This window comes from Pseudorasbora parva, chromosome 8 (genome assembly GCF_024679245.1).
Source record: "Pseudorasbora parva isolate DD20220531a chromosome 8, ASM2467924v1, whole genome shotgun sequence".
In the NCBI taxonomy this organism is placed as follows: Eukaryota; Metazoa; Chordata; class Actinopteri; order Cypriniformes; family Gobionidae; genus Pseudorasbora; species Pseudorasbora parva.
In genome coordinates this window covers 42,174,200-42,190,644 of record NC_090179.1, presented here as the reverse complement: position 1 = coordinate 42,190,644, position 16,445 = coordinate 42,174,200, and the positions used below count along the sequence as shown (strand labels likewise).

The 16,445-nt window shown below is 38.4% G+C and overlaps 1 protein-coding gene across 1 annotated transcript; it reads left to right on the top strand.

Annotated features, from left to right (window-relative positions):
* The first annotated feature begins 4,789 nt into the window (after positions 1–4,789).
* Positions 4,790–13,812, top strand: ctsc (cathepsin C). The gene is made up of 7 exons (XM_067451330.1): positions 4,790–5,110; positions 5,766–5,911; positions 7,826–7,989; positions 8,132–8,287; positions 8,665–8,780; positions 10,683–10,814; positions 11,990–13,812. Exons 1-7 carry the CDS (start codon positions 4,957–4,959, stop codon positions 12,487–12,489), a joined length of 1,368 nt encoding a protein of 455 aa, XP_067307431.1. The 5' UTR covers positions 4,790–4,956; the 3' UTR covers positions 12,490–13,812.
* The last annotated feature ends 2,633 nt before the right edge of the window (positions 13,813–16,445 follow it).

Here is a 16,445-nt window from a genome sequence, read left to right as displayed (position 1 = left end):
ATATCATTGCATTTGTGTTTGAATGATTAGTTTTTGACTTGAAACAGCTGCATATTAAACTTAAATTGAGCTTATCCTTCCTATTTTCTTGGTTTTTGGGGGCGTGTTAGAGTGGGATTCTGTAGGTGGTCCTCAGAAAAAAATTGGAAGATAAAGTGGTCCTTGGGCTGAAAAAGTTTGAGAAACACTGGTTTATAGAATTAAATGACCTAATTCATAAATTGAATTTGTATATTTAGTTGAATAACTTGGATCATAATTTTAGTGTCCCCAACTGAGCAAGCCAAGCCAAAGGCGACAGTGGCGAGGAACCAAAAATCAGGGCGTGATGGAGAAAAATAAACCTTGGGAGAAACCAGACTCAGTCGGGGTGCCAGTTCTCCTCTGGCCTATTATTAAACAGTGTATAATTATTATTCTGCCAACCCTGCAAGTCATAAATCATATTAGATAGGAATATTCGAAATTTTGGGTATCACGCAAGAGACGAGTTCACTATACTGTCCATGTCCAGAAAGGGAATGAAAACATCAAAGTAGTCCATATGTGGCATCAGTGGGTTAATTTGAATCTTTTAAAGCATTGAAATTATATTTTGGTTCAAAAATCAGCTTTATTCAGCATTGTCTTCTCTTCCGGGTATGTTTTCATAAAGATTCTAACGGTTATGAATCAGCGTATTGATTCATGATTCGGATCGCGTGTCAAACTGCTGAAATCACGTGACACTGGCAATCCGATTGATGAATCCGCTGATTCATAACTGTTTGAATCTTTCCGGAAATCTGGAAGAGGAGATAATGCTGAATTAAGTCGTAGTTTTTGTTATTTTTGGACCAAAATGTTTTTTCGATGCTTCAAGAGATTCTAATTAACCCACTGATGTCACATATGGACTACTCTGATGATGTTTGAAGTTCAACATCGGTTGAAGGTCCAAATCAATGCAGTTTCAAAGGAAGGGCTTCAGAGGCTCGGTACAATCCCAGACGTGGCATAGTGTTTTATTTAGTGAAAAGATCTGTCATTTTCCAACAAAATAAAAAATGTAAATACTTGTTAACGTAAATTGCTCATCTTGCTCTGTTTGTGGATTGCGTTCGTGTTGTAAAGATCACTCTAGAGGTAGGCAGAAGTATCGACCGTATTTACAAAGTGCACATGTGAAGACTAATACAACAAAAATTAATAAAGTTGGAGATGGAGTGGTTTTTTTTTTTTGTAAAAGGCGTTTGTATTAGTCCTTGCACGTTCGTTGGGGCGCCTACGTCTAGCGTGACCGTTCCGACGTGATTACACAATCCGTGGCACATCGCAGAGCAGTGCAAGATGAGCAATTTAGGTTAAAAAGTATATTCATTGTTTTGTTTTTTGTTTTACACATTTTTTTCAATTTCTCGTCTGGGATCGGTCAGAGCCTCTGAAGCTCTTCCTTTGAAACTGCATTGATTTGGACCTTCAACAATTTTGGTTGCCATGGAAGTCAATGGTTTGGAGAAAAAATCCTGAAATGTTTTCCTCAAAAATGTATTTTTCGACTGAAGAAAGAAAGACATGAACATCTTGGATGTGTTAAGCCAAAACGTAAGAAAAAAAAAATCATTTCGATGTGAACGAATCCTGAAATACAAATATGAATATTTGTAAAAGTAAATTTGATTATTGAAGGTGTTTTTAAAATAGTTAAATTATCTTTACAATCTCACATGGGTTTGATTCAGATTCAATTAGATGGTCCGTCCGTTAACTCCAATGGTGCAAATTACCCCTAACCTGGGGTGAATTGAGCCACACAGGAATACTTAGTTCTAAGAAGCCATATTTTTAGAACCAGTTGCCATAGATGTATTCTGATAATCTATAATGATAGGAAACATTCTGAAATAATTGTAGATACTTTCATTGTTCTTCTGCCCTATTTTTTCGTCTTTAGGACAATATAAGTAAAAAATGGCTCATTTTCCCCCACTCCACCCCACACGTTATTGTAATTTTCATATTTTAATGACAATTAGCCATTTAGTAGGCTCTGTTTTTGTTCACATGTTCATTTTTATTATTGAACTTACATGACGAGCAAGAGGAAGCTGCAGGGACTGTGCGCGGAGCGCGCGACCGCGATCTTTACCACGTTACCGAACAAAACATGATTGAACATTAGAAAATATGTTGAGATACACCCAACTTACCAAAATCCGTATCATGCCTGCCATGTAATCGATTCATTTGCGTTTCGACCGCAGAAAGACATAAATAAAACTGCTTGTAAGCAATGTCCCTCAGAAAAGCCATTCGTTGACCATTAACTTGATAGTCAGCAAGAGCGCACTCGCCACCAAGTGGACGGGGTGAGAATTACAGTTACAGGGTATAGTGACGTCCCCCTCAGTGTAATCTGGCAAAATGGCATACGTTTTCATATTTCTCATCACCGCTAAACAAAATTAAATTAAAAAAAATGTATTTCCGGTTACCACCACCTCTGATCAGAAGTTTAATGCTGCTGCTGATGCTAAAGTGTTTGTTTTTACAAAACTACATTTAGTGACACAAAATGATCTTAAAGGCACAATTAAAATATCCAAAAACCACTAGAATAATGTTATATATTTTGTTGACTTGTGTACTTATTATCCCAAATGTTTCCAAGAATATTTAAATCCATGAAATAAGCAGTGTTAACCAGGACATGGACCGTGTCCGTGCGTCGCCTCTCAATGACATCATACCCGCGTTACCTTGAACTCTGGTTTTATTTTGTAGAAACCATGGAAACACCAAAGACGCTTTATTATATTATGTGTTTTATTAGACAGGTGAGCAGCTGTTTGGATATATTCATCCAAAGAAAACGAATCATTAATATACAGCTCAACACAGTTAGTCGTATTGTTTAAATCTGGTTGAATTACCAAGTAGGCCTACCATGTTTTACCATGCCTAATGTCGACTGCAGTGTGAACAAGTGTCTTACTGCAGCCGCCGAGCAAACACACAAAGTAGCATTATAACTTTCAACACACTCAAATAATGTATGTAATATGACAAACAGCGCTGCGTTACCTCACATACACATTAGCGGTGGAAGCGGAAGCGGCGACGGTGGTATAATAAAAGCTCTGAGATATCAAGGATAGGACTCATGCAGAAATCATGTTGATGGTTGAGATTATTAACGTTACTGTAGAGTGAAGCAGAGCAGGACCGAGTGTTGTGGAGCTGAGCACGGCTGCTGGAGCGATTGTTAATGAGATGAACAACAAACGGCTCGAGCAGTGAACTTTTATTATGCCACAGTCGCCGGCGCTTTTCCGCTTTTCTTGTCATGAGTAGCTATGAGGTAACAAAGCTCTGTTTATCATATTAGATACATCTGAGTGTGTTTAAAATGATGTTATGACGTTACTCTGTGTGTTTGCTCAGCGGCTGCTGTCACACCTGTTCACATTGCTAAGAGTAAAGCATTTCTGCAGAATAAAACCAGAAACCGATATGACGCAACTAACAGGCGACTCTCTCAGACATCCTGGTTCATTGGTTCAAATAGCATTTGTCTCACGATTTAAAAATAGTTGGAAACATTTAGAATATTGTAAGAACTCAAATGAACAAACTATAACACTGGCCTGGTGGTTTTTGGATATTTTACTGAAGATTGTTTACATATTGTCTTTTTTTATTTATTTTTTTATTTACATTTTTCATTTCAATAAACTTTGACCTAAGCACAAAATTATTATGATAAAGACAAAACAGACATAAAGTTGTCATGCTATTTTTCTGGCAGGATCATTTTATTTAGCAAAATTCACTGATGGTCAGGTTATGCAGCAGCAAATGCGAGTAGCCTACATTTTCTGTTATCTTTGCAGGATGTGGTAAATGTAGAAAGTAGCATATCTTCAACAACTGTGTGAAAATGAATATAAAATGAATAGCATAACTGGCACAATGCCGATATGAACACATGCTCCTGACAGTGCTTCATAGCGTGTTTTGCGTTTTCATGCGGATTTTTTTTTAAACGGAGAAGGGAAAAAATGTTTGCAAAAACCCCTGTGTACGTGTGAACTAGGCTTAAGAAAAAAACACCCCGACACGCTGTCCTTGTCATCACAGAATCTGACCATCAAAACTTTCACAACCGATTTTGACCAAATGCAGCGCCTGACCTATAGGAGGCTGGTCTCGTTTAGGCCTACTCTCGCGGTACTTTGATGGAATAATGCTGTGCGTTTCAATGCACTTCAAAATAAACAGCTGAAACATTAATTCACAGGCCCAAAACAATTAGTGTCTCATAACATAAGCAAATCCTCACTTACACGTCCTTTTTGCTGATAGGCTACATTGGTTATAAAATCAGAAGTGTGACAGTGTGACTCATGGACTTTCACTTCACTAAAGATCCGTCTGAATTTTATTAATTTGAAGATCTTTGTTGAAAACAATTTAATTCAGCATGAAACAACATTTACAATAAACGTTACTTCTGTAGTGAGATTATTCAGCACTGAATGGATTGTTGTTTTTGTGTGTGAATTGTGGTGATTGAGTAGGCCTAATGTCAGTGTGTGTAAATGTGCACGACCAAATAGGCTAACTGTGTTTCTCTGTTCGTGTGATGAATGGGTTTATATTTGTTTGTGTACCTGTATGTGATTGAGTTAATTATTGTGTGTGTGATATAATCAAATGCGCCTGTTTGTGTGATGAATGTGTTTTTGTGGAAGTGATCCTTGTGTGCGCGCGCTCGCTATCGTGTCACATGACTCGTGTCATATGATCACAGCTGTATAAGTTCAATAGCACGCGGCTGGTCAAGAGTTTTGCAGAGGCGCGGAAGGACGAGAGGGACACGCGCTTGTTTCCTTGCGTCCGGTCATTATTAACCCCCCGCGCGCTGTCCCGTTGAATCCCGTACACCGTTATATCTGCTGTCGGACAGTCGTAAGGATGCGGGCGCTCTCCGTCATTGTTTTGTTTGCGTTTATCGGCGGGTCTGTGGCCGATACTCCTGCCAACTGCACCTATGAGGACCTGCTGGGCACCTGGATCTTCAGCGTGTCTGATGTGGGTCAAGATCGGACAATCGACTGCTCCAGCACAGGTCAGATCATACAACCAGCTTTCGTCTTCAACAAGGAAGTCCAATTTTACTTTCGTTTTCACGTTGAGGGTTTCCCCTGAAGATCTGTGTATCTTTTTCATATAACTAACCTATTGTTTTGTACCCTGCACAGCAACACACGTACTGTTTTGATACCATGGTACAGTTGTTGTACAGGTATTAAACAATATAGTAGTATTGAGCACCTAATTGTCTATAATCGTAACAATTTAAAGGGATTGTTCACCTAAAAATGTCTATTGTCATTTTCTTACCTTCAAGTTGTCCCAAACCTGTGTTTAGTTTCTTATTGAATAATGTTGGTAACCGAATAGACGGCATCCGTGACATGCATAGGGAAAAAAATATCAATGGCTACCGTCAACTTTTCTGGTTGCCAATATTCTTCAGAATATCAAATTGGAAAAATGGAGCCCCCTTTAACGCTGTGTATAAAGTTTCTTTTTCTTATTTTTAAAGTTAACTGTTTAAAAAAAAAAAAAACACTTGGTTAACTGCAGACAGCATTTGTGGGACTCTGGACTTTTAATAGTGCACATAATGCCCAGACTGCTGTAGGCTGATGCAAATCATAAAGCTACTTCCTTAAGTTACAAACAAACTTGGCTGATTTTCTTTCTCTCTTTTTAAACAGGGAAGCCGGTGAAAACGGTGACCGTAGACCTGCAGAAGTTGTTTCTAGCTGTGGACGATCTCGGCCACACTGGGTTCTTCACTCTCATCTATAACCAGGGATTTGAAGTGGTGATCAATGACTACAAATGGTTCGGGTTTTTCAAGGTAAGCGTGATGAGACACTTTTAGTCTCAGATGACACCACATGACGGATCAGATGACTGGTTTCACAACACAAGGGAAATTCTGACATCAGCTTTTTGCGTTTCATTGTTCTGCACTGGTGTGTTCAGCTCAAGAAATGTGGAGGGATTTTACAAATGCAATCTTGCATCAATCTTTAATGACTAGTTCCAGTTGTTTTAGTTTTATGTCCATATTATAGTATTTTTTTTAAATACATTTTGACTTTTTTATATTTTCAGTTTAGTCATTTTATGACCTTTTGTCATTTTTCAGTTTTTTTAAATATCTTTATAGCTTTTATTTAAATTTCATTTTTTACTACTTTCAGCTAACTAAGTTGTACTGTATCTTTTCAAATGTTTATTATTACCATGTAATGATTATAGTATAAACAGTTTATGATGAATCACGATAAAATTTTCTGACGCTTAGTATTATTGTTTAAACTGTAATTCTGATTAAAACCGCATTTGATTTATCATGATTTTTGAAAACTTGTGGTAAATCCTGTCCAGCCAGCATCAGTCTAGTGCAGAAGCAGCTCGCACGCTGTTTTTTTTGAATGAGAAGAAATGGCGGAAGGCAGTGATGGCGTCGGTAGGTTTTTTTAGCTGTCTAAAAGGACCAAATCTGAGATGTGGACCTATTTTAGCTTTTACAAAAGTCCAGAGGGAAACTTAATCGAGGATGGTCACCCTGTCTACAGACCATGAACAAATAAAGTCGCTGCTATAGGGGCAAACACTTCAAATCTGCCGAGTCCTCTTCATGACCGACTTTGACCTCAATACCAAAACTACATCTGGGAGATAATTGGACACAGTTGTGAGTTGAAATATTTGATCTCACTCACTTGAAATTAAAAGTTCACAGCAAGTGGCTTTGAGCCAAAGACTAACAAGTTCAGATAAGACTACTAGTCTTAGACTAGGGTGACATTTAAGGGATCTTAATGTGTATTCATTGTACCTTTGGTATTACACAGGTTTTCTTTACCACATAAATAATTACAGGGCCGTATTAAATTTAAATTAATGTTTTAAATTTTACCTGTTTATAAATCCATTTTGTACATTGTACAAAAAAAAGAAAGATAATCACAAGAATTTATAGGAATAATTTTAATAGTATTTATTAATAAAGTCCACTGATTTAATTTACAATACAATAAAAAAACCAGACACGCAAGAAGCATTTCAAACAAACGAGAGGGCATGTCCTTTCTGAACCGTGGATGTGTGCTGTTATAATGCTTTGCTATTGATGACGGCGATTTTTACAGGTAACAATAACTTGGTTGGACCACGCTGGCTGATAATAGATTGATCAACTGATAGTTTGCAAAATGGAGACTGAATGAAAGCAAATATAACGCATAACTACTATGGTACTAATGTTAGTGCCCTCTCCACCTTAATGGCAAACGCACTGCTGTTCTCTAATAATGCAGCCTCTAGTCAACAAATATGAACTGTAGTACTGTATGCATACCATTTTGTTGTTTTAAATCCATATACCTGAAGTGTCCTGTGCAATGTCAAAACAAACTCCGCGAGGCGTCAGTGATTATTTCGGCTCTAGGGGCCGCTCTCGTACTGTATGACAGCGGACCCTTCTCAGCGCTCTTATACTGTACAACCCGGAAAACGGTGGATTTTTGTGATAACCGAATGCTGGTAGACCTCTACTTCACAGATGAAAATAAACAAATTTGTGACTGGATTAAGTATTAAGATGCAGTTTTCACGTCATGATGTTGAATGGGAATGACAATGATTGTCATTTTAAAAATAGTCATTACAATAAATGTCTGGAAGTGGAATTTAAAATACTGTGCTTTAAAAGTAACTTTATTGCAGTGAGTATTTATTTTTTCTCTCTGTGTGTGTCTAGTATTCTCAGCAGGGTTCAGTGGTGACCAGTTACTGCGATCAGACGCTGCCCGGTTGGGTTCATGATGTTTTGGGGAATAACTGGGCCTGTTTCACTGGGAAGAAGGTGAAGCCTGTCCCACCCCACATCGAATACAATCCCATGCTTGGATTTGAACACCAGCAGTGAGTGTTTGTGATGTGATTGTCTTATCTCACTGTATGTCTTAAGAAGATTTCATGTGATTTCCATCTCCCCTGCACCACACGAATGATTGATTTGATGTTTATTGGCATATTGGTAACAAACATCTTGTATGATCTCTAGGCTCATGAAAGTGCCATACACAAACAACATGGACTTTGTGGATCAGATAAACTCCGTTCAGAAGTCCTGGAAAGCAACATCGTACAGTCTCCATGAGACCTTCACCATACAGGAGATGCTGCGACGATCAGGAGGACGTGCCTCCAGGATACCACGGTACACATGCTTTAATTGGTGCAGTCAGGCTTTTGTGTTAAAATGAATAATGGACGCCTTCAAAACTGATTCTGAGCTCAAAATATCTGGTTTAGTCACAGGGCTGGGCTAAACATTGATTTCTTGATTTAATCAACCATTGTCATTTCTTGATCAATTTCTTGATTCAATCCCAAGAAATAATCTTAAGTCTATGCATTCTTTAGTTAATGGGTGAACAGAACTTTACCTAAATTGACTGTGTACTAGATATATCAAAACAGAATTAGCATGGCTTTTCCCCCCTGCAGAATATTGGTTGCAGACGAATAAGAGCATAAATGTTTTATGCAGAAGATATAGGGTCAATTTATGAATTTATTTTTCTTCTCTCTCAGACGTGTCAGGCCTGTGTCCGTTGCTGCAGACAGTAAGATGGCAGCCAGTCTTCCAGAACACTGGGACTGGAGAAACGTGAATGGACTCAGTTATGTCAGCCCTGTCCGTAACCAAGGTGTGTGTGTGTGTGAGAGAGAGAGAGAGAGAGAGAGAGAGAGAGAGAGAGAGAGAGAGAGAGAGAGAGAGAGAGAGAAACCGTTGCTTCAGTCAGTGTTGCTCAGAGCTGAACATGTCATTTATATCAAACGTCTTCTACCACCTACAGTTGAGTCAGTCCTGGGATAAACATCAATATGCTACTATTGATCGTGTTCAATCTGAAATCCTGGAAGTGTGTGTTATTGACAGTGATCTAGCGGTTCTTACTGGAACAGCCTGACAGATGATGCCCGAAACACAACCAGGATATTACAAGCTCTTTCTCTAGACTGTGTTTGGCTGTTTCTCATGCATTTCCCCCGGGGACACTAAAATGCAATATTTATAACATTTAATATTTTATTATTTTTAAAATGTAAGCGTATAAAAATTGAATTAAAAGTTTCTGAAGGAGCCACCATTTATTTTTGCCCTCATAAAAACAGCAGGATGTTTTTATAAATCGCTAATGTGAGTTGCTTCAGTAATATTACTATAATAATATCTATTGGTATGTAATACTTTGAATTGGCTTGCATTTTTACATATTGATTAGGATTTTTTTTTAAAGTCGGTCTTTTTTTGTTGCTTTATTTGTGCTTTGTAAGTGCAGTTCATTATTAGTTCATGTTAACTAATGAACCTTTTGTAAAGTGTTACCAAAACCACTTATCCCGTTTTCTTAGCATGGGCCAGTTAACCTCTTTTGGTACATGCAGTTACTACACCACCATCAGGGTTTTATTTATTCGGTTTTTTTACATATATTTATTGATGGCCATTGAGAATTAGCCATGATTTTTTTGTTGTAGTGGGAAACATCTTACTAGTTTTATTTTAGGTCAAATTTACACTGCATGGTTCAAGTGACCCAATTCTGATTTTTTCTTTTTTCTCTCGTGTGGCAGAGATCGGATATGACGTGAACCTGTAATCAGGGAAAACAACCCGGATGTATATCCTCAGATCGGATTTAGGCCTCACTCATGTGGTAATAAATCAGATTCGGATACGTGCATTTGCGTCGGCCATGCAAGCGGAAAAGGGGATATTCCCCAGTAAATGTGAATGTCATTGAGAAAGGGATGGAGGTGAATGTGGACATGAACTGCGATCAATAGCTCTTTTTTTTCTTTTTCTTTTTTTCCTCCTTCTCTGCTTTGAGATCAATGTTTTGCTGACCTTTAAAGAGTGCGGAAAGCAAAACGCTGAATAATAATTTCGTCTACATCCATTGTGCCGTTTTACTTCCTCTTCCGGGTCAGAACGTCTTGGGCTGTTTCACCGGTCTATAGTGTAAATGCAATTATCAGATGCATCTGGGTTGTCAAAAAAAACCCTGATAGTCACCAAATTGGAACTGTGCAGTGTAAATGTGGCCTTTGAATGTTTTAGCAGCTCGTAAATGTAAAATAAGATATGTTGGACTGAAGTTCTGTGGTCCTTTGAGCAAGTGGATCGGGTCTTGTCACTAGTCTGTATTTAAAGCCCACTTATTTCTCTTTTTGTCATAAGATATCTGACTATCTTTGACACTGAAGGCTCTCATCCCAATATATGAGTTTGAGTCTTTTCTTTCCACTTGCTCTTTGGTTTCCTCTTCGCTAGTCAGTCTTTTACAGTCGAAGAGAAACACAGACACAGTCTTCTCTCTGAAACGAGTGCGAGAGGATGATCTGCTCTTCAGGCGATGGTTGCTGTGTGGAGTGGCTCTTTCCTTTTCGAGTCTGATGGTGTCCGCCTGTTGTAAAGAGCTCCTTCAGATGCTCGGGATGCATTAGAGAAGGAAGGAGAGCGGATTAAAGGATGTTTCTGTTGGATGAGGTTGTGAATTGTCCCTTTTCATGTCTGATTTATTCGATTTTCTTTCCTTCTCAAGCTCAGTGCGGCAGCTGTTACTCTTTTGCCACTATGGGAATGCTTGAAGCACGAGTCCGAATCCAGACGAACAACACCCAGCAGCCGGTGCTCAGTCCACAGCAAGTGGTGTCCTGCTCCCAGTATTCTCAAGGTAAAAGCATACACCGAGGCAAATGTTTCATATGGCCCGTATGATATCTGTGCTGAACTTCAGCGGGCCCGTCTGCGCATTTGCAGTTATAAAACTCTGACTGTTTGCTTTTCCAGGACCCACGGGATTATGGTTACACAATCCGATTGAGATCAGAATGGATTCATTGCGTAAATGTTTGACTTGGTGTTCCCCCTTTCCTCCCCTCCTCCTGTAGGTTTTGTAAGGATGAATAAAAAAAAATCAGTAACTCTTTATTTTATAGTGCCTTTGTTGCACGTTATATGTACTTAGTAAAGTAATAACAGTCGATAATTTTAAGGTGTCTTAGTTAGTGTTATGCATAGTGAAACCACTTTTAAAGGGATATAGACGCATATGATTTTATATATTTTAGTTTTTTCATTTAACCCTGATCAAATCTAATGTTGCGTTTTGTATTTTTCTTAAAATTGTGTTAATTGGAGGGGTCCAAGACCTTAGGACTTTCGTCACACTTGAACCACTATGATAAATTGACAATTCTAGGAGTTGGAAAAAAATAAAAGTAACAAACCCTTTCCTCTCGGGTCGATTTGACCCCCTTAGGAATGAATGGAACTTGAGGAATGCTTCAATACAAATAGAAATCAGAAATGCTCAATTAAAACTAAACTTTACCAAAGGTTGTTTTTGTCATGGGTCTTTATAGTATGCATTTCATCATATCTGAATGCATACTGTAAAGATGAACTCGAAAACTGACTTTAGGACCCAGCAGAACCGCTCATTTGCTACACATAGAGCTAGCTATAAGGCCATCTGGTGGCAATTCATGTAAATGCATAAAAAAATACTTATTTAAAAAAACTCCCAAAAAAGTTGTAAATTTAGGGCTTCGGGTCATTTTGACCTGCAAGGCACTGATTTGTTATAGTGCGAAGGACGGATGAAGGATAAGTGTGTAAAGTTAAAGGAAAAGACCATTTCACATATGATTCTACCGTAAAGAAATAAATTGTATAATTTGTTGCAATTGTCCTAATCAAATTATCACTACTAATATCTAACATTTATATGACTGTAAATTTTAATAATATACGTTTTTTATAAGTAAATAAATGTGCAATTAACAGAATTTTCTGCCTTTAATGTTTTAGACTGTATGTCTAAGGTTTTTGTTGTCTTCTGCACAGGTTGTGATGGAGGTTTCCCATACCTGATTGGTAAATACATCCAGGACTTTGGCATTGTGGAGGAAGACTGTTTCCCGTACACTGGAGATGATTCTCCCTGTAAAGTACCTGAGAAATGCACAAGGTATTATGCCTCCGATTATCACTACGTGGGTGGGTTTTACGGCGGCTGCAGCGAGGCGGCCATGATTCTGGAGCTGGTCAAGAACGGCCCCATGGGTGTGGCACTGGAGGTGTACCCAGATTTCATGACCTACAAAGAGGGCATCTATCATCACACCGGCCTCCGCGACTCCAACAATCCGTTTGAGCTGACCAATCATGCGGTGTTGTTGGTGGGGTACGGGCAGTGCCATAAGACCGGGGAGAAATACTGGATCGTGAAGAACAGCTGGGGCGCCAACTGGGGCGAGAATGGGTTTTTCCGAATCCGTCGTGGAACAGATGAGTGTGCCATCGAGAGCATTGCTGTAGCTGCTACGCCAATTGTCAAACTTTAAAGAGCGTGTAGATGAATAGGTCAGTTGAAACAAGCACAGTCATGTTTAGGAGTGTTTTATTGTAGCAATTCTGCAACCTAAAAAAGGGAAAACAACATTGCTTTTATTTTAACTTTGTTGCACTGTAAACTTTTAATTGTTTGTTTTTTTAACCAGTTTTTTCTCTCTCCGTGAAGACTGGTGAGGTGATGAAAGAAGCCATGTAGAATAGCAACTCTTACAGGTTCCCCTTCATAGTAAATGGTGTGAACATGTGACCTATACAAGACCCGATAGATAGATTCGGTCTCATTTCCCCATTTCTCAAACGCTATGAAAACGTAACTTCAGCCTGCCTCAAAGCGTTTCACTTTGGCCTAAAGGTTCTTCTCTTTGGCATTTGACATCAGCTCTGTCTCCAGTTGCTGGCCTCTAGGGAATTTCTTCATCTTCTGTGCCTTTTTTACAGTCCTGTTTTTGTCGGCAGCCCTTTTAAAGAACAATAGTGGAGCCACTCTGTTTCTGTCCCTTCAACTCCAAGCATCTTCTCAAGATGTGCTGTTTGTTCAGATCCACCAGAGGATGAGTCTTAGAGTTTGAAAATCCCCTCCAGATGGCATCTTCCTCTTTTATACCTGGAAAAACGCTCTCTCGCTCTCTGATTCAGCCTGTCATGTTTTTGTCTTGGGTCACCTGCTCTTCCAATTGTTGCTGTCTGGCTAAAAAACAACCCTGTCTAGAGTGTAGTTATGGCTTTAAATTGAAGTAGCCATCTAAATCTAGGGGCAAGACGTACATAAATTGTGCTGTTTTGTTGCAACTGTCCTGCTGTCTGCATCCCTTCTTCCTCTCGAACACGCCAACATTGTCCTTTTTTTGTTCTGTTCTGTTAGTGTGGATTTCCAGTAGGACTGTGTGAATGACAGAAATTGCCAATTTAATTTTCTCTTGCTGGATCTGTGCTAATGAAAGTTGGGTGCCTTCAGGTGCTGTGACAAGCCTCAACTGCTTCAAATATGTTTTAAGAAAAAAAAAGGGATTTTAGATTTATTGATCCATATGTCACATTTGCACTCTTCTGCATACATTTTTGCACCACTGTTTTAATTGGACATGAAGTCATTTTGTATTCAGAGAATTCAATTGTTCTCAGGAAAATCTGCACTTGTGTTTTAATGAACAATCATTTTATCGATTGCAATAGACTAAATTGACGTGCATGTATATTTTGAGTCCTGTCAGGCTATTTCCCAAAAGACAAGCTGCTCAAATATCATTTGAATATTTTACCTTTGTATCTGTGCATTTGTTTCATGATCTTTAATAAAGTAAATTTTTACGATACTTTTGACTTCCGTTGTACTTGACTTCACATTGCCTGAATACTTAAAGGGGGGGTGAAACACTCAGTTTCAGTCAGTGTCATGTCAATCTTGAGTACCTATAGAGTAGCATTGCATCCTGCATATCTCCGAAAAGTCTTTTTTTTAATAATTATATAAGAAAGATGCGCTGTTCCGAGTCTTTCCGAAAAAAGCCGAGCGGGTGGGGGCGTGTCGTGTGAGCGGAGCTAAATAATGACGTGTGCAGCAGCGCGCTGTGTGTTGAGTCGACAGTCGAGTGCGTCGTAAAGCTGTCTCATCCCTAACAGCGGGAAAAAAACTTTATTCAAAATAAAAATATGGCTTTTAATCAGATACAGCCATACATCTATGATCCGGAATCAGACCCAGAGGCTGCAGTTGAACAGGAGCAGCAGCAAAAACGACTAGAGCAGGACGTCTGTATGTGGTAAGTTACAAGTTATACACTAACTATATAATATGCTTAGCGGCTTGTGTTATTTACATATTTATACTTGAATTATATCGTTGTATTTTTGTCTTTGAAGGTGTACATGTGGGAAGTGCAGTTGTGCACGTGTGTTTGTGTGTTTACGCGTGGTTTGTGTAGACAGTAAGCGGACTAAAAAAAACACAGACATTTGAAGCAGTCTCACTCACCCTTCTAACGTTGGGACTGCTCCATCCTTCAGCATTAGGCGATTGGGAAAATTCGGCGTCGAGCTGGGCCTTGTTTATGAAACAGTCGGCACCGAAATGCAGCGAACAGATATAAACATTCGCGCAACTCAGTTGCTGATCCGGAAAAGCAAATTACATCCACTGTTGCCTTAACGCGGGGTTTTGGGGAATCTGTGCAGGACTGTCTTGGTCTGGCAACCAAAAACGCACTTTTTTGGTGACATTGTTATGTGCTATGTGTAATTGTCACCTGTCCAGCATCCTACAAGCCAGCGCTTTGATGGGCGTAGGCTGTGGCTTTCGCTCTCTCCCTCTCTCTCTCTCACGCGCTTCCGGTAGAATTGTCCGTAAGGCCCATACAAGGAAATTCCGCCCCCATTAACGTCAAAGGGGACGCATGATCTCAAAAAACTTGCCGAAACTTATGACTAACCGGAAGTAGTATTTTTGACAAAGAAATACTCCCATCAAACGTCCACCTTAACTTTTGAAACTTTGTCTATGTTTAGTATGGGATTCCAAGTCTTTAACAGTGTAAAAAGATCAGTATGCATGAAACAGCATTTCACCCCCCCTTTAAAACATTTCAAATTGAGTTAATTTGGTTTTGGTCATTTAGGATGTAATGCAACTGACATTTGCATCAGAACTATCTACTTGCTAAGTCGGTCATATGTCGCCATGTATGGACTAACTGGGGGATACTGTGAATAAGCTAAAGTCAAAAAAAGTTGCCGTTTTCCTTTAATTTGGGTCTGTGACAGCAGGAGTCAGGATGTAAGTGCAGAGCTATGCTTCCACCATTCAATTTTTGTAAGCGTTTTTTAGTAATGCTTATGATTTTTACTAAGGTTGAAACAAAACCGCGTGTGCTATTAATGTGGGGGAAAATACATTTTCTTAACCCCAAGTGGATTTACACAAACTGAGAAAGTCAGTGTTAGGTTGTGCCCTGCTCTCAGCTACATTAAAAATGTAGTACTTTCTTACCATTACCCATGTAAAAGTAATTCAAAGTTTTAAGAAAGTACTAAATTTTTTATCTAATTAAGTATTAAAGGTAAAAAAACATTTAATTATGAAATGTAGTGCAGTAAAATTGACATTATGCTTTGGAATGTAGTGAAATAAAAGTTATGTTCTTAACTATGCTGTATTTAGTGACGTGTTAGTTGTCAAACTCAAAAATTTGTATATTTTTAATGAATAAAAATGCCTTTAAGTTAATTGCATTTTATTGAAAAAATACTTTAGTTTGTCTTGGAAGTTTTTTGATTATATCCGGTAACATTTGAAGCTGTCATATGGTCATGTTCCAGTGTACCCCACCTATGGGGCATGTCACATTTCACTTCCATTCTTTTGGGATAAATCAAGAAAAAAAGTATACACTTTTATTATTAATTAAACAAAATCACATAATTGTACTAAACGTGACATTAATGTGGGAAAAAATAAATACTCTGAACCACATGTGGATTTACAAAAACTGAGACAAAAAGTCTTGTAATTGCATGTAAAAGTAATTCAAAGTTTTAAGAAAGTACTACATTTTTATGTAATTAATTATTTCAATGGATAGTTCACCCAAAAATGAAATTTCTTCCATTTACTATCCATCAAGTTGTTCCAAACCTGTATACGTTTCTTTCTTCTGCTGAACACAAAGGATGATATTTGCAAGAATGTTTGTATATAAGCAGATTTTAGGCACCATTGACTACCAATGTAAAGGAAAAAAATACTACGGTAGTCAATGTGGACCAAGATCTGCTTGGACACAAACATTCTTCCAGATATCTTCCTTTGTGTTCAGCAGAAGAAAGAAACTCATCTAGGTTTGGAACAACTCGATGGAGAGTAAATGATAACAGATAACATTACATTTTTGAGTGAACTATCCCTTTAAAGGTAAAAAAGCAACGTTTAATTATGAAATGTAGTGCGGAAAAA

Bases quoted from the DNA above. Each gene is read 5' to 3' on its own strand.
- ctsc (XM_067451330.1), top strand. From the start codon at position 4,957: ATGCGGGCGCTCTCCGTCATTGTTTTGTTTGCGTTTATCGGCGGGTCT. The intron at 5,111-5,765 runs GTCAGATCATAC...CTTTTTAAACAG, and splicing joins AATCGACTGCTCCAGCACAG to GGAAGCCGGTGAAAACGGTG. The intron at 7,990-8,131 runs GTGAGTGTTTGT...TATGATCTCTAG, and splicing joins CTTGGATTTGAACACCAGCA to GCTCATGAAAGTGCCATACA.